Source organism: Eublepharis macularius, chromosome 1 (genome assembly GCF_028583425.1).
Source record: "Eublepharis macularius isolate TG4126 chromosome 1, MPM_Emac_v1.0, whole genome shotgun sequence".
Taxonomy (NCBI): Eukaryota; Metazoa; Chordata; class Lepidosauria; order Squamata; family Eublepharidae; genus Eublepharis; species Eublepharis macularius.
In genome coordinates, this window is record NC_072790.1 from 254,122,832 (window position 1) to 254,143,883 (window position 21,052).

General features: G+C 47.3%; 1 protein-coding gene across 1 annotated transcript in view; it reads right to left on the reverse strand.

Annotated features, from left to right (window-relative positions):
* Nucleotides 1-14,413, reverse strand: part of LOC129333331 (SLAM family member 9-like) — a 29,333-nt gene extending 14,920 nt beyond the window's left edge. Inside the window, exon 1 of the mRNA XM_054984898.1 lies at nucleotides 14,341-14,413. Within this exon, the coding sequence (XP_054840873.1) occupies nucleotides 14,341-14,398 (58 nt within the window). The 5' untranslated portion in view covers nucleotides 14,399-14,413. The remainder of the gene's footprint in view (nucleotides 1-14,340) is intronic.
* Nucleotides 14,414-21,052: the final 6,639 nt, after the last annotated feature.

The following is a 21,052-nucleotide window of genomic DNA, read 5'->3' on the forward strand; positions in this document are numbered from 1 at the left end:
TGCTAGATGGCAACAAGGGCTGTGTTTGCAATGCGGACAGGCTGGTCACTTTGCAGCACAATGCCCCTACCGGCCTGTGCAAAGACCTCCGCTTCAATTACGGCGTCCAACCCTTGCTCCGTTCCCTACGCTCCAACGCCCGACTCCAGCTCCACGAGCAAACAGAGGCCGCGGCGCTTCCCAAAGGCCAGCCTCAGAAAGAGGGCTGGAAGCGGAAGAAGTTATGGAATACGATCCCGCTTCCCCATCTGCAGAAGTCAATCCAGAAAGTCCCCAGTCGGGAAATGAGATGGATCTGTCGTAAAAGGGCCCAAACGACAGATCCGCCCCAAGCCCGTCCCTGCACGGAACCGGCCACCTGGGTCCATCTTATTCATGCCAGTGACTCTAATCAACCCAGAGAGAAAAATGCACATTCGGGTGCAAGCTCTTATTGACTCGGGTTGCTCAAGAGACATCATAGCCCCAGCTCTAGTCAATGGACTGGTCTTACCAACTCGGGATTTACAAAATCCAGTAATTTTTGAACAAATGGATGGTACCAACATGAATCCGGTCACGACTGAAACCATCCCGGTGATCACAGGCATGGGACAACATTGGGAAAAGAGGTCCTTTGTCATCAGCTCTACTGCCAAGTACCCGTTAATTCTAGGCAGCAAATGGCTATGTGATCACAATCCCTACATAGACTGGGCTCAAGGATGTATTACCTTCAATCATGCCAACTGTAAAATTCACCGTTGGAATCAAAACTGGGGCGAAGACCCAACTTACAAAGAAAAGGCCCTCCTCACCCAAGAAGAAGTCAACCAAATACCCGAACCGTACTGGCCTTTTCTAAATGCTTTCTCGGAGGAGGAAGCTGATACTCTACCCCCGCACCGACGAACAGACTGTGCGGTGGAAATTTTACCCGGAGCCTCATTGCCTAAAGGACGACTCTATCCCATGAGTCTCCATGAACGTGAAGAGCTCCGGAAATTCATCGACACCAACCTCCAACGAGGGTTCATCCGCCCAGCCTCTAGCTCCCACGCCGCTCCAGTTCTCTTCGTGAAAAAGAAGGATGGGGGACTCAGACTGTGCACGGATTTCCGAGGACTAAATGCAGTGTCCACCAACAACGCCTATCCTATACCGCTCATCCGAGACCTTCTCAACGTCGTGGCCCAAGGTAAGATCTTTACGAAATTAGATCTAAAAGATGCTTACTTCCACGTTCGTATAAAGGCAGGGGATGAGTGGAAAACCGCGTTTAATACGCCCCTCGGACAATATGAATACTTAGTTATGCCTTTTGGATTGACGGGAGCCCCGTCTGTATTCATGTCCATGATAAACGAAGTTTTACATGAATTTCTGTACAAAGGGGTGGTGGTGTACCTTGATGATGTTTTAATTTATTCTGACACCGAGGAAGAACATGTTCAAATGGTACAAAAGGTCCTGGCCACCTTGATGAAGAATAAACTGCCCATCAAATTGTCCAAATGTGAATTCCATAAAACCGAACTCACTTACCTTGGATATTGTATCTCACAAGAGGGGTTGAAAATGGATCCAGCCAAAATACAGGCGATCCAGGATTGGCAAACACCCACCACCCGCAAAGAACTGCAATCCTTCCTGGGTTTTGCCAACTTCTATAGAGACTTCATAGCAAATTTCGCCCAAATCACACTCCCCTTAACAGAATTGCTGAAAACCAAAGATAAAGGGGACCAAGCCAAAAAACCCTCTGCTAAACTACAATGGACCCCCGATTGCCAAACGGCCTTCGAATGCCTTAAAAAGCAATTTGTAACGGAACCCATCCTCTCCCACCCCAACGAACAGTCCCCCTTCATAGTACAGGTCGACGCCAGCGATACGGCGATAGGGGGGGTTTTGCTGCAGAAGGGGGAGGATGGGAAATTGCGGCCTTGTGCATTCTTGTCTAGAAAGTTCTCAGAGGCAGAAAGGAATTGGAATGTGTGGGAGAAGGAGGCCTTTGCAGTGAAAGCAGCTCTCACAAACTGGAGGCATTGGCTGGAGGGGGCGAGATACCCTTTTGAGGTCTGGACAGATCATAAAAATTTGGAGGCCCTCCGAAGCCCACGCAGACTGAATGCCAAGCAATTGCGGTGGGCGGAATTCTTTTCCAAGTTCAACTTCACCCTCAATTATCTCCCGGGCAAAACTAACTTTTTGGCGGACGCCCTGTCGCGCATGCCCCAACATAAGAGCAAACGGGCGGAGACTGTCGACACGGTCTTCTCGCCTAAGCAACTTGGGGGCGTGGTGACTACTCGCAGCCGTGCTAAGCAGCCCCTCCCGGCCGACCAAGAATGGAAATCGAAACTTAAAACTGAAGTGGAGAAGGAGGGGGATAAAGCTCCGCGAAACAAACTAACCCAATCCCCACAGGGGGATTGGCTAGCTGGGAGCAAGTTTTATGTCCCGGACAGCCTTAAGCTGGAAGTCTTGCAGCGCTGTCATGATGCTCCCACTGCTGGACATTATGGGTACCTGAAAACTTTACACCTAGTTCAAAGACAATTCTGGTGGCCGGGCATGCGCAAAGACATTTCCCAATACGTTAGTTCCTGCCCTGTTTGCCTCAGCGCAAAAACCAGGAAAGGGAAACCTCCGGGTCTCCTGCAACCATTGGAAACGCCGAACAGGCCCTGGGAAGTAATCTCCATGGACTTTATCACTGATCTACCTCTTTCAAAAGGACATAATTGTATTTTAGTTGTGGTAGATCTGTTCTCCAAACAAGCCCATTTTATCCCCTGTACTGCTATACCCTCCGCTCGAAAACTAGCGGATCTGTTTCTAAAACACATCGTAAAATTACATTCTTTTCCGTCCAAGGTGATTTCGGATCGCGGCGGACAGTTCGTTGCCAACTTCTGGCGGGAGCTTTTGAAAATGTTGAATATTGAACAAGGTATCAGTTCAAGCCACCACCCACAAACCGACGGGCAATCCGAAAAAACAAACCAAATATTAGAACAGTTCCTTCGTTGCTACATCAATTTTCAACAAGATAACTGGGTGGACCTTCTCCCTCTAGCCGAATTCTCCTATAACAACAGTGTACACGCTTCAACGGGAGAAGCCCCCTTCAAAATTGTATATGGGACTCACTTCAATCCCTTCCCATTGGACGCACCCCCTCTCCATTCCTCTAAATTGCCAGATGTATCCTCATGGTGGGGGGAGGCGGTGCAGCAATGGACTATCATTAAGAGACACCTTGAAAAAGCCAAACTGGATTACAAAAAGTACGCAGATCGCCATCGTGTGGCCGAATGGGAATTACAACCAGGAGACCATGTGTATATTTCCACAAAGAACCTAAAGCTAGCTCAGACAAGCCGCAAACTCGCTCTGAAATTCTTAGGACCTTTTCCTGTGCGCAAGGTAATAAATAAAGTGACTGTTGCTGTAACATTGCCCAAGAACCTTCGCCATGTGCATGATACGTTCCATGTCAGCCTTTTGAAGAAAGCTCCCACCGACAACAAATGGCATATCAAAGCTCCACCCATTCCAACTTTAATTGACGACCAAATACACTATGAGGTACAACAAATTTTGGACTCTAAAATCAAGAGAAATCAGCTTTTTTACCTCATTAGATGGAAGGACTTTGATTCTGGTTACGATGAATGGGTGAACTCTGCACATGTTCATGCTCCTAGATTAACCAAAGCTTTTCATACTCGCTACCCATATAAACCAGGGGGGGATCTATTTTAAGGGGGGCAGAAATGTCAGGTCCAGTATATATCTTAACTATACTGACTCCATTTTCTAATGCTTTTAGTGTTTAAGTATTTTCTCCTCAGGTGCACCAGTTCCCAGGCAGCATTCCCACCAGAGGAGACTGTTTTGTCTAACACCGTTCCACCAGGCATTGGCCTTGAAGGAGAGCAGCTTCCCAGGACTGAAAGATGTTGTTTTGAGAACTGTGGGGGGAGGCTGTTCCAGATGGGTATTGTTACTCTGTATCCTATGCTTGCTCTTCATTGGTAACAATGATCATGTACCATCCTGAGTCTCCTATTCAGGACAGTGGACTATAATGGACCTTTTCTGCAATAAAGCTTCCTTTGCCAGACATTGGACTTATTCTTGCTTCTAAAGGGAATCTTGCAGAGAGTACCTTATCTAGCCACAGTCTGACAGATGAGCTTAGTTCATGTCTCAGGGAGATACGGCTCTGGCCGGCATTTCAAGGACATTTTCCCATGCTGGTTGAGAATGTGAAAGCCACCTGCAAGATAAGCGATTCATAGCTACACAGCTACACAGATAGTTCTTTATACATTTTCAGAGGTCCCAATTGCAGTACAGAGAATAACAGGCACACATGGCAGATAAACTGGGTGCCTCTGACAGTGATGAAGGGCAGCTTTCACATCTCTGTCTTGAGGCTCCTCTGAGCCAGTGATTGAGAGTGGAGGTGTCAGGTCTCGCCAGATAGAGCCCTAAGCACTTTACTGTAGACACTCCGGTGTAAGAGTTAAAGTTACTTTATTAAAGAGAGAGATCATTATCCAAGTACTCAGACGGGGTCATTGGCAGAAGTGAAACAAGATGGGTGATCAGTGTTAATTATAGCGGAAAGGGTGACCATTAGGGTTTCAGCACGAAGGGTCCAGACTTGGAGGGGGGAAGACTAAGGAGGAATGAGTTCATCACAGTTCTCAGGGAGTACTGGTGCCAGCCGGCACTCCAAGGCCACGTTCTCAAGCTGGTCGGGAAAATGAAAGCAAAACACCTGCAAGATAAGCAATTAGCAGTCTAGTAGCAACTAAGTTCCCTCTATACATTCCCAGAGAAACACAGTACCAAGTATAGAATTGAATCATGACAGATATGCAGGGGCGCGTCTGACAGGAGGATAATAATAACAACAACAACAATAATAAAATGTCTAATCTGCCAGTATCAAAGAATTCATGGGAACATCAAGTGGAAAATGATCAAGTCAAGATCTTATGGGGTTTTAGAATACAAACTGATTGATACCTTGAACACAATACACCAGACATAACAGTTGTGGAAAATCAAAACGTTTGGATAATTGACACTGCCATTCTGGGGGATGCCAGAGTTGAAGAAAAAGAACAAGAAAAAATGATTAAATATACAGCAGATCTGGCAATAGAAACCACCCGACTATAGATGAAGAATAAAACAGTAGTCCCCATTGTCATTGGGGCACTGGGAAGTATTTTGAAAAATTTTGCAACTTATATGGAAAAACTGCGGCTTTAAGAAATAATACCTTCAGAACTGCAAAAGACAGCATTAATTGGAACAGCATACATTTTACATCGATACCTGGTTGATACTTAGGTCTCTGGTGAGAACTTGTATCAGCTCAGCAAGACCAGCCAATGATAACGTGATCTTTATCTATTGATTGTGTTGCATGTAATTCAAATAATAATAATAATCGATTTATACACTACCCTTCAGGACAACTTAACACCCACTCAGAGCAATTTACAAAGTGTGTTATTATTATCCCCACAACAACAATCACCTGGTGAGGTTGGTGGGGCTGAGAGAGCTCTGAGAGAGCTGTGACCGACCCAAGGTTCTCCAGATCTGGTTCTCCAGATTAGAGTCCCGTGCTCTTAACCACTACACCAAACTGAGCCACAACACAGTGGATATCTGATATTTGTGGTTCAGTCTGTGGCTAGGGACATGATCTGTGATTGAATGGTGCATTTTGACAGTCCCCATGTAAAAATTCCTAGGACCCATGAGGATTGGTGTCTTGGATCCAAGTTTGTCTGCTGTGGTGGTACAACAAAGGAGTGGATATGTGATATTAGTGCTTCACGTGATGGTTAGGGACATGATATGGGATTGAATGGGGAGTTTTAGGTGAACCCATTTGAAAATCCCTAGGCTCTATGAGGATCCGTGCTTTGAAACCATGTTTTTGTGCCGTGGCATGTCATTCCTGCAAAGCAGTGAAGGTATGATTTTTTGTGGTGCACTCTGTGGCAGTAGACACGATATGGGACTGTATGGTGAGTCTGGAGAGATCCCATTTAAAAATTGACAGGATCCATGAGGATCTGTGCTTCTGAAGCACTGCGCTGTGGCAGTGACAGGAAGCAATTTTTTGGGTGCAGCCTGCGGCAATGGACATGATATGGCACTGTATGGTGAGTTTGGGATGACACTATGTGAAAATATGGAGGATCCAGGAGTATCTGCCCTTTTGAAGCACGTTTTTGTGATGCGGCATCCTTGCAAAGCAGTGAAGGTGTGGTTTTTGTGGTGCAGTCTGTGGCAATGCCCATGATAAGGGACTGTATGGTGAGTTTTGGGAGATTCCATTTAAAAATCAAGAGAATCCATGAAGATCCGTGCTTTTGAAGCAGGTTTACGCCATGGTGGTGCCACAAAGCAGTAGGTGCAAGATTTGTTGGGTGCAATCTGTGGCAATGGACATGACATCACAGAATTACAGAATCACAGAGTTGGAAGGGGCCGCTGCCAAGGGAGCTGCTTCCATCAAGGACTGGGCTTTCCATCTGCCCGGCTTTCCATCTGCTCCAGCCTACAAAGGTTGTTGTCGCCTGCACTGCTGCTGTTGCCGCTGCCAAGGGAGCTGCTTCCATCAAGGGCTGGGCTCTCCATCTGCCTGGCCCCGCCCCTTGCTGCTCCAGCCTACAAAGGTTGTTGTAGCCTGCACTGCTGCTGCCGCCGCTGCCAAGGGAGCTGCTTTCATCAAGGGCTGGGCTCTTCATCTGCCCGGCCCCGCCCCTTGCTGCTCCAGCCTACAAAGGTTGTTGTAGCCTGCACTGCTGCTGCTGCCGCTGCCAAGGGAAAACAAATGGCTACTCCCCTACAATTACAAGTACAACAAGGGAACAAGTCCACAGGAAGCAAACTGCAATACTCAGCAATAAATTTACAAAAAGTATATTCAAAGTGCAAGTGCTATAAGTAGTGAAAATTCATACACATTGTGAATTCATACCCATACATTCATTCCATAGTCATCACAGATTTACAAAGGAAAATACATCCAAACACATTGAACAGTAGGGCTATAACTCCATAGGTCTTTTAATGAATTCTTATATGAGGTATTGTACAAAGACAAACAGTCCTGAGTCCTTCCAGATCAATTAGGAGCGACACAGTTGGAAATGTATTGTCGAAGGCTTTCACGGCTGGAGAACGATGGTTGTTGTGGGTTTTCCGGGCTGTATTGCCGTGGTCTTGGCATTGTAGTTCCTGACGTTTCGCCAGCAGCTGTGGCTGGCATCTTCAGAGGTGTAGCACCAAAAGACAGAGATCTCTGTCTTTTGGTGCTACACCTCTGAAGATGCCAGCCACAGCTGCTGGCGAAACGTCAGGAACTACAATGCCAAGACCACGGCAATACAGCCCGGAAAACCCACAACAACCACAGTTGGAAATGAAAGGCAAAGTTCCAAACCACGCCCAATCTGGGGCCGGCTTCACGCTGCAGATTTCGTAATTCCTTCGTCAGGAGCGTGCAGTTCACTAAAATACAAAGTTCAAAACTGCTTTCATATCCAGAATAATTATTCTTGTGCCATGGATTATAACAAAATAAAAATATACCTCCATCAGGTCAGGACAGAGCACAATCCAACGTTATTTCATCACCAACACTCTTGAAAGCCCATAACATGGCGGCTGTGCTTGTTCTCTTGCGCAGCCAAACCATTCAACAATTACCAATTACACACTATCCTGGCTGACACCACACAACCCCTAACCCTAACCCTAACCCTGCTCACTCACCCAGATTCTCAACACAGTCACTTTTACTGAGGGCTCAGCAGTCCCCTTAACCCTATCTCTAAAGCTAATTTCAAAGGAAACACCCGAGGGAGAGGTCATGATTAAGTCCACCTGGATGGACAGTGTCCAGCTTGTGGATCCAATAAGCCTCTCAACGGAGCAGTAATGTTTGAGTGTTGGCATGATTCTGTCTGTGTAAAACTTCCAGTACGATCACCCTAATGGCATTCTCCTTATATGCTTTATCATTAAAATGTTGTGTTGGGCGCATCCTGAACACAATTCCGAATGCGGGATATATGCTCCATGATACGCACCTTAATAGGTCTTATTGTACATCCTATATACAGGAGTGAACAGGGACACTCAATAGCGTAAATCACTGCAGCATTCTGACAGGTGGCAAAGTGGGTAAAGCGCAAACTCTGTCCTCTCAGTACTATTTCTCTACCCTCCCAAAGGACACAGCACATCTGACAGCGGCCACATCTGTAATTACCCTGCGGTAGTTCTGACATGGAGTCTCTGTACCGTATATCCGCACGGGCTAGGTCATCCTTCAAGCTTCTAGTTCTTCGGAAGCCTACCCTTGGTCTCAGTTCACACCCTGCAATACTCAACCAATCTCCAATGTTTGTGCACGATCTTCTTGATGCTACTAGACAAGGGGGTGTAATCAAGTGCCCAACAGATTCTATTTCCGGGGTCTGATGTTCTGGTCGTGAAAAGAGACTCCCTACTCACAGAAGCAGCCTTCATCCATGCTGATTTGACCACTTCCAGTGGGTAATTCCTCTTAATAAAATCATCACACAGTATTTTGCTGTCCCTGTCATAATCCAAAGGAGAAGAGGAGTTACGTTTAATGCGTAACAACTGCCCGTACGGTATATTTTCCCGCAAATGGCGGGGGTGAAAGGAACCGAACTCCAGGTAAGAGTTTCAGTCCGTCTTTTTTCTATAAGTTCTGACCTTTATTAAGTTGTCACTATTCCTATATGTAATAATATTCAGAAATACAGTTTCCTAGATGTTATATTGCCACGTGAATCTGACGTGGTCGTCTCTCTGGTTCACCCACTGGCAAAAGTCCTCTAGCTGTTCAGGATTCTTGTAAAGGAAATAAAGATCATCAATGTATCGAAAATATCTGATAATATTGGCCCTAAAAGGATTCGAGGGGTGCAAAATGTGTTGTTGTTCCCACTCACTCATGAACAAATTGGCGATGCTGGGTGCCGCAGCGCAACCCATAGCAACGCCCCGCAGCTGGAAATAGAACGAGTCATTAAAGCAAAAGTAATTCTTTTCTAAAACCAAGTCCAAAAGTTGTAATAAGAAATGGACCGGTAAGCGGCTGTCTTGTCTAGTGATTAATGCCTCCTCCACCACCCTTCTGGCACTCTCATGTGGGATGATGGTATAAAGGGAGTTCACGTCCATCGTGAGAAAAATGATGTCATCTCCTATCTCTACTCCTTCTATCTGCCTAATAAAATCACGAGTGTCATGAATTAAGGGGCCTATTTTAGCCACAGCGGCTTGTAGCTGGGAGTCCAATAGTATGGCCAGTGGCTCTAACACGGAGCCACAGCCTGACACGATCGGACGGCCTGGGGGAGGGGAGATCTGTTTATGTATTGTCAGCAACACATAGAAGAGGGGGACTCGCGGTGATCTCATTTGTAGTGCTCGATGCAGTTGTTCGTCTGTATCGCCTAGCTCCCTTGCTTTATCTATCACAATCCTAATAAGGTCCCTGATGTGATCTGTTGGATCCTGCATAGTCCTGGAATAACTGGATGAGTCCCCCAGTTGCCTCATAACTTCCTCAATATACGTCTCCTGATCCATGACTACTACTCCACCTCCCTTGTCAGCTGGCTTAATAATAATGGTCCTGTTCTTGAGAGACCTTAAAGCTGTTCTTTGGATGGTCGACAAGTTGTGCCAGACCTTGGTGGATTTGCTCTCAAGTGCAACAATATCCCGCGTGACCATGTATTCAAAGGTCTCAACTCTATGGTCAACAACAGGAGGCATGAAATTTGATCCCTGTTTCAACTGTTTGGGCAATTGGAAATCTGACTCACGTGGGGCAGACTCACTAAAGAAAATCCGCAACTTAATCTGACGAATAAGTCTGAATAGGTCTAGTCTTGTTTGAAAAGAAAAATACCTGGGAGTAGGTACAAAACCCAAGCCTTTATTAAGTACCGACAATTCTGCCTCACTCAAAACATAAGATGATAAGTTGAACACTAAGTTCTCTGTCTGGACTTGTGGTAGGTCCTTTTCCTGCCTCTGTCTAAAAAAGGTTGTCTTGAGTTAGGGTATACAGTCCTGCTACGTAGGTGGCGGCCGCTGGTCCCTTCATCGCCTGAGCTATCTGATAAGCCCGAAGTCTCTAAGTCGGAGAAAGATCTAATAGCAGTCGCCCAGCTGACCTTCCGTGGATTATCCTTATTAACACGGGGTGTATCCCACCAACTATATACTCTATTATTGGCATAGTCCAAGGTGTCTCTCTTGTACTTTTTTATTTTAAGGTCTTTAGTGCGACTCTCAAATGCCTGTACCTCCTTTTCAATCTCCTTAAGGCATGTCTCAAATTCAGTGGAGGGGGTCAAGATCTTAATAGACTCCGCAGTTTTCTCTATGTCCTTCACCAATTCCACACTCTCCCTCTTGCATCTCCTAATAACAAGTAACATTAGATCTAGGCTGCACTTATTTAAAATAAGTTTCTTGACTTTATAAGTTCTCCCCACCGCTGCACTTTGTTAATTTGTTTTATTGTCTGTATATTGATTTTAGTTCTTGTTTTTATCGATTTTAACTGTTCACCGCCCAGAGCCCCTGGGGATGGGCGGTATATAAATTGAAATATAATAATAATAATGATGATGATGATAACAATAACAATAACAATAATAATAATAGACCTTCTAGTCCAACTCCCTGCCCAGTGCAGGATGAGCCTAAAGCATCCCTGACAAATATTCATCCAGCCTCTTCTTGAAAACTGCCACTGAAGGGAAACTCACCACCTCCCTAGGCAGCTGATTCCACCTTTAAATTACTTTGACGGGGAAAAAGTTTTTCCTAATATCCAGCCGGTACCTTTCTGCATGTAATTTAAGCCCGTTGCTTCGAGTCCTATCCTCTGCTGCCAACTGGAACAGCTCCCTGCCCTCCTCCAAATGACAGCTTTTCAGATATTTAAAGAGAGTAATCATGTCCCCCCTCAATCTCCTCTTCTCTAAACTAAACATTCCCAAGGCCCTCAACCTTCCCTCGTAGGGCTCAGTCTCCAGACCCCTGATCATTCTCCTCGCTCTCTTCTGCACCCTCTTGATTTTGTCCACATTCTTTTTGAAATGAGGCCTCCTGCACACAATACTCCAGGTGCAGCCTGACCAAGGCAGTTTAGAGAGGGACTGTGACCTCTTGCGATTTCAATGCAATGGCCCTTTTGATACAACCCAAGACTGAGTTTGCCTTTTTTGCCGCCGCATCACACTGACTGCTCATATTTAGTTTACCATCCACTCTTACCCCAAGATCTCTTTCACATACACTACTACCCAGAAGTGTACTACTACTACTACTCCATCCTGTATTTGTCAGTCAGTCAGCAACCTTTTATTGGCATTCAATAAAACAGTTTACATCAAGCAGGACAGAAACCAAAAACCAGACCATCCTGTATTTGTGTTCACAACCGCCCACTTCTCCAGAGTATTCAGGTCTTGTTAAATTTTAACTCTGTCTTCTTGAGTGTTTGCCACTCCTCCCAGTTTGGTATCATCAGCAAATTTAATGAGTAGCCCTTCCACTCCTTCATCCAGATCATTGATAAAAATATTGAAAAGTACCGGGTCCAAAACCGAGCCCTGTGGCACCCCACCATACACCTTCCTCCGATCTGATGAAACACCATTGATCACCACTTTTTGGGCGCAGTCCTCTAACCAGTTCCCTATCCACCGAACAGTCCTGTAGTCCAGCCCGCAGTTTTCCAGTTTACCCATTAGAATGTCATGGGGAACCTTATCAAAAGCTTTACTGAAATCCAGGTAAATCACGTCGACAAAGTTCCCACGATCAAGTAAGCTTGTCACGCAATCGAAGAAGGAAACTAGGTTGGTCTGTCAAGATCTGTTGCGGACAAAACCATATTGACTTCCCTAGGTCACTAAGTGGTCCTTCAGATGCTTACAGATCGATCCCTTTAAAATCTGCTCTAGTATCTTCCCAGAAGTCAGACTGACCGGCCTGTAGTTTCCCGGGTCATCCTTCTTCCCTTTCTCAAAGATTGGGATAACATTCTCTCTTCTCCAATCTTGTGGCAAGTCCTCCAGGAGGCCTTGAAGATGATGGACAGGGGTTCTGCAAGTTCTCTAGAAAGTTCTTTGAGCACTCTTGGGTGCACACCATCCAGCCCAGGGGATTTGTATTCATCCAGTGCAGCCAGGTGCCTCTCCACAACCTCTCTGTCAATGTCAACTAGCCCCCCAGGTGTCCTGTCGTGTCTACTGCCATCTCTAGATGGGCTCAAGCTCTTCAGGGAGAAAACAGGCAAAAAAATCAGAGGCAAAGGATATGGGACTGTATGGTGAGTTTGGGGAGATCCTGTTTAAGAATCTGGAGGATCCATGAGGACCTGTGCTTTTGAAGCAAGTATTTTGGCTGTGGCAGTGCCATGAAGTGGTGGGTGCATTCTTTGGGGGTACTATCTGTCAGCGGTGTAGTGTGGGTTGCTAGCACCCAGGGCAACTCCTGGCAGGTGGTGCCCCTGTCACCACACATGCGAGTGTGCAAAGTGCGTGTGCAATTCCAGGATCGTGCAATGACATCACTTCCAGGAATTGACATCATCGCGAAGGGTGTGGCCGCCCTCCGGAAGCACTTCCACAATTCGGGCTGCTCACTTTCCTGCCCATTACCTGGCAGCATGTTCCCAGCCAGCAGCAGCTGCAGGAGGGCCAGCTTGGCACCCAGTGAGCCAGCTGTCCTGTCAGCGTGGCAGGCAGCTAGGGTAGCACAGGCGGTCCCAGCCCTCCCACACAGTCTCCCGTGCTGCCGTTGCCATGTCCGCGTGCTCCCAGCCAGCAACTGCTCCAGGAAGGGCAGCTGGGCGGTGCCCAGCGAGCTAGCCACACACACCCCAGGGTGGTGAGGGCGACCTCCCAGCCCTCCCACACAGCTGCCTGTGCTGCCGCCGCTGGCTCCATATGCTCCCGGCCAGCAGCCGCTGCACAAGAGCAATAGACATGATACGGGATTTTATGGTGAATTTTATGTATGTATGTACGTACGTACGTATGTATGTATGTATGTATGTATGTATGTATGTATGTATGTATGTATGTATGTATGTATGTATGTATGTAATTTGTAGTCCACCTTTCTCACCGAGGCTCAAGGCAGATTACACAGTATGAGATTAGTACAATCAGTATTAAGTACATTTCAATACAGTCTCAAGGACATTTCCATAAACAATGCAATAGGGTAAATAGATACAAGCTATAGTTAGTATTAGCAAAGATCCAATATAGAGTAGAAGAACTGCTGAAACAGAGCATAATCACAAAGTGGAAAAAATACTGAAACAGAACATAATCACATTTTGGGTAGCCCCATGTAAAAATCAAGGTGATCCATGAGGATCCGTGTTTTTGAAGTATGTTTTTGCACCGTGGCAGTGCCACGAAGCAGTGGGTGCGTGATTATTTGGTGCAATTTGTGGTAATAGACATGATATGGGATTGTATAGTGGATTTTGGGTGGCTCCATGTAAAAATCAAGAGGATCCATGAGTATCTGTGCTTTTAAAGCATGGTTTTGCACTGTGGTGGCTCCACAGATCAGTGTGTGTGTGATTGTTTCAGTTCAATCTGTAGACTAGGACATGATCAATAATATGTTGTCCTTTTATTGTGTTTCAATATAAAAACGATATGAATTCATGAGGCTCTGTGTCTCAGATTCACATTTTTTCACCGTGGCAGCACCCCATATTTTTGGATCCATGTTTTTTATATTTCAGTCCATGGAACTGGTTGTGGTATGTGATTTGATGTTTCATTTGTGGTTGTCTTACTTAAAAAAAAACAGGATCCTGGTTTTACTTGCTTCCACCAAATCACAGCAGCAGCAGCCCTGCCACGATACCACTTCTTCAAACTCCACACTGGACGCTAGCTGGGCAGGAGCAAAACCCATTCGCCAATCCCAGCCCTGCTGCCCCACCACACAAAAATCCAGGATATTGCTAGAGTGGGTGCTCTAAGAGAAGGGGGGAGAAGGAAACCAGGGCTGAACCTTAAGCCTTGCATTTCAGCTTCCTAGCAGGCATTTAAGAGATCAAAGCCAAGAGTCCCTGCAGCTGAGGCCAGGCCAGCCAGAGGCAGCAGCCCCAGCCCCTCTGACTGGAGTGGTGGGGAAGGGACTTTGTCTGTCAGGAGACGGTCCCATCACATTTATCTGCTCAAGAAGAACACAAGAGAAGCAGGAGCAGCTTCTTGAACTCACCAGCGGCCTGGAGGAGCAAGGCAAAGATGAAGAGGCCGATGGGAGAGCAGGCGTCCATCCTCCTGACCCTGTGGAATGATTTACAAGCTGTGCAGAAGGGTGTTCCCCTCTCCTGTGACCAACTGCTAAGGAGCCCCAGAGAGAGCGCAGCTTCCCCTTCCTGGCCTCTTGTAACCCAGAGCCAAATCCAGGCAGCATTAATATAGGAAGCCCAGGCGCCGGGTGGGTGAGAACCTGCCCATGGAACCACCCCAAGTGCCCTGAGGCTCTTCTGCATCACAGGACCAGATCTTCGAGCTGGGGATTAGCAGCTGGCTCCATGCCACCCCTTCTGCTCAAGGCAGAACAGGGCCTGCTCCTTTAGCAAGAGGTTTCAAGGAAGGCAATGTTGTGCTTACTGAACAGCCCTAGGAATCACCATCTCTGTCCTCTCCCGCCCCCCACTCTTTACTAGTTTTCTGCTGGTTGCTAAGGCCAAGCCAGATGGGGCAGTGGGAGATCCATGAATGGAACATGTGTGTGTGTGTTATGAACTGTCAAGTTGCCTCCAACCTATGGCGACCCTATGAATGAAAGACCTCCCAAATGTCCTATCATGAACAGACTTGCCCAGAGCCTGCAAACTGGAGGACGTGGCTTCTTTTATTGAGTCCAGCCACCACATTTTATGTCTTCCTCTTTTCCTGCTGCCTTCCTCTTCTCCTGCCATTACTGACTTTTCCAGAGAATCTTGTCTTCTCATGATGTGACCAAAGTACGATAGCCTCAGTTCTGTCATTTTAGCTTCTAGGGAGAATTCAGGCTTGATTTGATCTAGTACCCACTTATTTGTCTTTTTGGCTGTCCATGGTATCTGCAAAACTCTCCTCCAGCACCACATTTCAGATGAATCAATGTTCTTCCTGTCAGCTTTCTCCACTATCCAACTTTCACATCCATACATAGCAATGGGGAAGACCATAGTTTGGATTATCTTGATCTTGGTTCCCAGAGAGACATCTTTAAGGATCTTCTCTAGCTCCCTCACAGCTGATCTTCCAAGTCTCAATCTTCTTCTGATTTCTTCATTGTAGTCTCCCTTTTGGTTGATGATTGAGCCAAGGAATAGAAAATCTTGGACAATTTTAGCTTCCTCATTGTCAACTTTAAAATTGTGTAATTCCTCAGTAGTCATCACTTCTGTCTTCTTGATGTTCAGCTGTAATCTTGCTTTGGTGCTTTTTCCTTTAACAGGAGTTGTTTCCAGTCTTCACTATTTTCTGCTAGTAACGTGGTGTCATCAGCATATCTCAAATTGTTAATGTTTCTTCCACCTATTTTCACTCCACCTTCTAGATCCAATCCAGCTTTCCTTATGATATACTCTGCTGGCCAGCTGGGCTACAGGGCTATGATTGGCACAGCCTCTCCTTCCCTCCAAACCCCTGCCTGCCCACTGAGCTGCAGGAAGGGCTCTGGCCTCTGGCTTTCTTTGGGCTGCATCCCCATCACTCCAGGATGGCCCATTGGAACCCCTGGGGCGGCCCACCATGGTACATGGGGACATCGACTGGGAGAGTGTGCCTGCCAGCTCTCAGACGAGATTTAATCAGCAGCTTAATCTTTCCATAGCACAACGGTAAATAACAGCACCTGGGCTGACTCCACAAGGGGTTTTTGCCATGTGGCCAGTGTGATTGCTGGTCAATTCACACGTGCAACAGAGATTCCACACAACCAGATTTCACCATCATTAGCCATGTTTCCCTCCCACACAAGATACAGATTGCATCCCACCCCCACCATGCTGCTGACATGATTCTTTGCCATTCTTTAAAGAAAATTGGTGCAAGCATTGCACTGCTGAAGAATAGCCCAGTGTGACACTTGGTGGCCTGCCTGCGACGTCTTCCCCTTGCCATCCCCTTCCCCTCCCACTGGACTGTCACATGCATGAGGGAGAAACAACCCAGTATTGAAACACACGGCCAACAGGACAGAGGTGGGACGACTGTCCCATTCTGAGGAACTTCTTTCCTTTTTTTAAAAGGCAGAACCAAGAGGGGTTTTGTGTTGTTGTCATAGTGCAGCGACAGTGCATCAGTTTTGCCCTGCCCACCTCCATTATTTTAAAGCCTCAGGCAGTTCATTGTGAAAAGGCAGAGGAAGGTTGCAAAGTGTGTGTGTGTGGGAGGGGGGCTTTGTTCAAATACAAGGTGTCTATTCCTTTTAGGACACATGGAAAAGATCTTCCTTAATAATGCCATGCCAGGAAAGATCAGGTTTTTTCCAGGTTTTTTCCAGGTTCCGCTCTTTTTTCCTGCAACCCCCTCCCCGGGCTTTTTAGCCCGGGGAGGGGGTTGCAGGAAAAAAGAGCGGTTCACAATTTGTGCAGGAATGGAAGGTGGCATTGCATGGAGGCAAAAAAGGTGCACCACTGAAGTTGCTGAAATGGAGAAAAACCAACATATGGAATCAGCCCAGGTAAATAACACCCCATGAAGCCTCCAGGTAGCAGTAGAAAAGGCAACCTCTACACTGGGGATCATTGGGAAAGAGACTGAAAATGAAATGGCCAATATTATAATTAGACATGGACACGAGCCAAAAAAAATTAACAAACCAGCGGTTCATGGTTCGGTGCCACCGACGAACCCAAACTAACGAACTGAAATGGACATTTCCTGCTGACGAACCGGTTCATGGTTCGTGGGCATCAGAACAGCCCCCGTTGGACTTAGAGAGCCCATATTCCCAGGGAGTGTTTAGCAGGCTCTCCTCCAGCCAGCACCCAAGTTTGGTCAAGGTTGCAATAGGGATCTTGGAGTTATACCCTCTCCAATCCGAGGCCCCCAGGAAAGTCCCATTCGATACAATTAGAGCCACCAGTTGACGTTGGCCCAGTGTACAAGGGGTTAGCCGTCAGAACTGCTTATCAGGGTTTGCAGGGATGAGATTGGAGTGCCCATGGCTACAGAACACCCCCCTCCCCCTCCATCCCCCTGGGTGTCTTCTCCCATGTAACCAATTATAACCAATTTGCAGCTCCATGTTTGGAAGGAAGACCTGCCGATCAAGGTAAGCTGGGCTTCGATTCAGGTTTCCGGGGCGACAGAAGGTGTGCAGACAGAGTTCAGGCATTCCCCCAGCTCCATTTCCAAGGGAATTGATTGATGGTGCCTGACTGTCTGGCTTCACGAACCACAGGCGAATGCACCAAACCGAGCTTCCAACTAATGCGGGTTTGTTGGCCATGGATGCTCACGCACCACCAGTTCGCGAACAGACGATCAGGCAGTTTGTGGATTTTTTTGGTTCGTAATGCGGTTCGTGCCCATGTCTAATTATAATGCCCCAAGAGGTTTATCATGGGGGTCAATTAACTGAAGCTCCATCCGGACAAGTCTGAGATGCTGTGGGTCAGTGGAGAAGCTGCTCGGGGACTGTGGAGCCAGAGTGTCTCAAAGGGGGGTGGTGTTCCCTTGAATGGAGCAGGTTGGTCACCTACAGTGTCTTAAGGTGAAACACTCTCATATAAATTATACAAAAGAGTTTCACTGTCAGTAATTGATTGTTGTTGGTCTGGTTGGGTAGGCTGACGCCTTGTTTTAATTTACATTGTTTTCCTGGAGCTGCCTCTTGTCAGTTTTTGCTTATCAGCAGGGAAGCCAAAAGGGATGCACCCTACAGGCAGGAGCTCTGCTACCCCACATCAGATCCCCAGGGAGAGGTCCCACAACCGCCCCCCCCCAAAGCTTCAGTCCCACCAACAGCTCTTTCCTTCTCTCTTTGGGATGGATCCAGCCAGCTTTTTCACTCCATCCCTCTTAATTTGCCTCCTTACTGTGTCCCACATTGCTTTTGCCCATGCTGGTCCCTTGATCCTTGGCAAACCCTTTGGGTGGTCAAAGGAGACTCTCTGTTCCCCTTTTTCATTGCCTCCAAAGCTGATGGTATCCAAGCCTCTGTCTGTTCCATCATCCAAACTGTGCCTTCCCCCACTCTGAGGTGCTCCTTCCCCCTCCCTTCAGCTGGGTGGAGGGCTGTCCTCTTCCAACCCCGGGGTGGGGGGCATGGCCAGACCCTTCAGGCCCATTAAGGAGGTGTGGTCAGGATTATAAAGCTCCAGCATCGCTTTTGCCATGACTGACCCATCCCAATCAGAGGCCAAGCCTGCCACAGCTCCAGTTTGGGGGTGGGCTGGGGCTGGACTCCCCCCTCCCCACATACACACAGCTGCTTGCTTGTGCAGTTTCACAATATCCTGCTAGCTTAGCCTGTTGTCCGCCATTGGGCTGAACCTGGCAGACCTGTTTGTCCTGAGGCAAGAGAGACACTTAGCCAGCCACCGTTCTGGGGCTCACGGGGGCTCTTGGCAGCAGTGGCTGCTAGGACAACACTCAGGCACAGCCACTCAGTTGGGAGCAAGCCACACTGAGACAAGAGGAGTGACTTGAAGGAGTGAAGTTCCCTTTGCTTGCAAATCCGGAAGGATCCGGAGGATCAGGAAGGGGCAAGTGTCCAACATTCCGTCATGAAAGAGTTACATTTTTATTCTGTTTGTTTAGTCTGATCGCTAGTTAGCCTAGGACCACTTAGGCCTGGAATAAAAGTTCCCGCCATAGAAAGGGGAGTCTTTAGTCTTAATGAAGGGATCTAGAATTGTCTATTGGATGAACCAGTTTATTGGGGATCATAATGGCGCTCAGCTGCCATTATGGACCTTTGATTCACTGGTGCTGTGTTAGTTTGTGAAGTTCGTGGTATATGTTCCACCTCCCATGAGGAGGTTTCCGCAAAACTTGTGGGTCCAGGGATTTCTGTTCATAATTGACTATTTATTTCACCAGGTAAGTCTTTTTTATCTAATTTAAATCTTTCTAAAAGCTGAGCATATGCAAACCATTGACATTTATAACCCTAATAGCTACCAACCCCTCCATTGCCTTCAATTTGCAATCTTCTTGTGAAAATTCTATGAAATCTCCATAAGTCAACCATCCCTGTTTGAAAGTCATCTCCCTTCTGTAGCACGCTTCCTGTGTTGAAATCCAAAGTGGTGTCTTCTGTGTTAGTCTCAATTCATATTTACAGTGCCGTCTTATGAAGAGTTACTCCAATCTAAGTCCATTGACTTCAATGGGCTTAGACTGGAGTAAGGCACTATAGGCTTGCACTGTTATTCCAAATTTTCAAAATAGCTCTCCTAATATAATGATTTTTGAAGTCTGCATTGACCTTTATTTTGTCATACCACAAATGTGCATGTCATCCAAATCTCAAGTCATATCCTTCCAACGTCAGGAGTCTCTCATTTCTCAAAAGCATCCATTCCTTCATCCACGTTAGACATGCAGAGGCATAATACACTTTCAAGTTTGTGAAACCAAGTCCACCTCTCTCCTTCGCATCCTGTAACATTTTATGTTTGACCATTGACTTTTTCCCTTGCCATATAAATGTTGAAATAACCTTTTTCCACTGCATAATCTGAAATTAACACAGGTAATGTCTGGAAGAGGAATAACAATCTAGGTAAAACATTCATCTTGATAACCGATATTCTTCCCATCAAGGATAACTGCACTCCATCCCATCCTACTATATAATTCCCTTAGCGTCTTTCTGATGACGCACATTTATGCTGGTGCGCATGTGCAGGTGCACTAGGATAAAAGGGCACTGTGGAATGATGCCTCTGGAGGGCGCTGCTAGCGGCGGAGGGCAGGGTGAGTTGATTTGGCCTGCTGCCGCCAGGCTTCATAGCCGAGGAGGAGGAAGGTGGCGGCAGTGGTGTGGGAAGGGCGGTACACCTGCAAGCCCCAGTGGGGCAGGGATGAAGCACCCGCTGCCCTCTGACCCCCCCTCCCCGAGGCAAGCTGCACCACTTTTGCAGAGCTGGGGCGACGGGAGCAATGTGGCCCAGCTCTGGGGGACTTGCAGGGCAGTGGGTGCTTCGTCCCCCCGCCCCGTTGCCCCAGCTCCACCCAGTGGGAAGAGGAGGAGAGCGACGCACCTGCAAGTGCCAGGGGGACAGGGGTGAAGCGCATGCTGCCCTCTGGGCCCTGCCGGAGCCAGGCACGCCACTCTCTGTGGAGCCAGGGGTCGGGGGGGACAAAGCGCCCGCTGCCCTCTGAGCCCTGCTGGAGCCGGGCGCACCACTCTCCACGGAGCCAGGGGATGGGGGGGACACAAAGCGCCCGCTGCCCTCTGAGCCCTGCCGGAGCCGGGCGCACCGCTCTCCATGGAGCCAGGGGATGGGGGGGACACAAAGCGCCCGCTGCCCTCTGAGCCCTGCCGGAGCCGGGTGCACCGCCTTCCGCGGAGCCAGGGGATGGGGGGGACACAAAGCGCCTGCTGCTTTTAATACCCTTGATCCTTTCATCCTGTCTAATATCTCTATTCAAAACCTCCAACAACAAAATAAAAAGGAGCGGTGTCAACGGACAACCTTCACGTGTTCCTTTCTGAATTTTGCATGGTTTAGTTAATTCTCCATTTACAATAATTTGGGCATTCTGTGAAGTATAAATTGGTTTCACCTATTTTATAAAATTCGCCCCCAAGTTCACCTTTTCTAAGATTTCAAACAGGAAAACCCAGTTCAAATTGTCAAAGGCCTTTTCTGCATCCAAAAAAATAAGAGCCACTTGTTTTTCAATATGTTTATCCAAATGCTCCACTATATCCAACTCAGTTCTGACATTGTCTTTCAACTGTCTTTTGGGTAGAA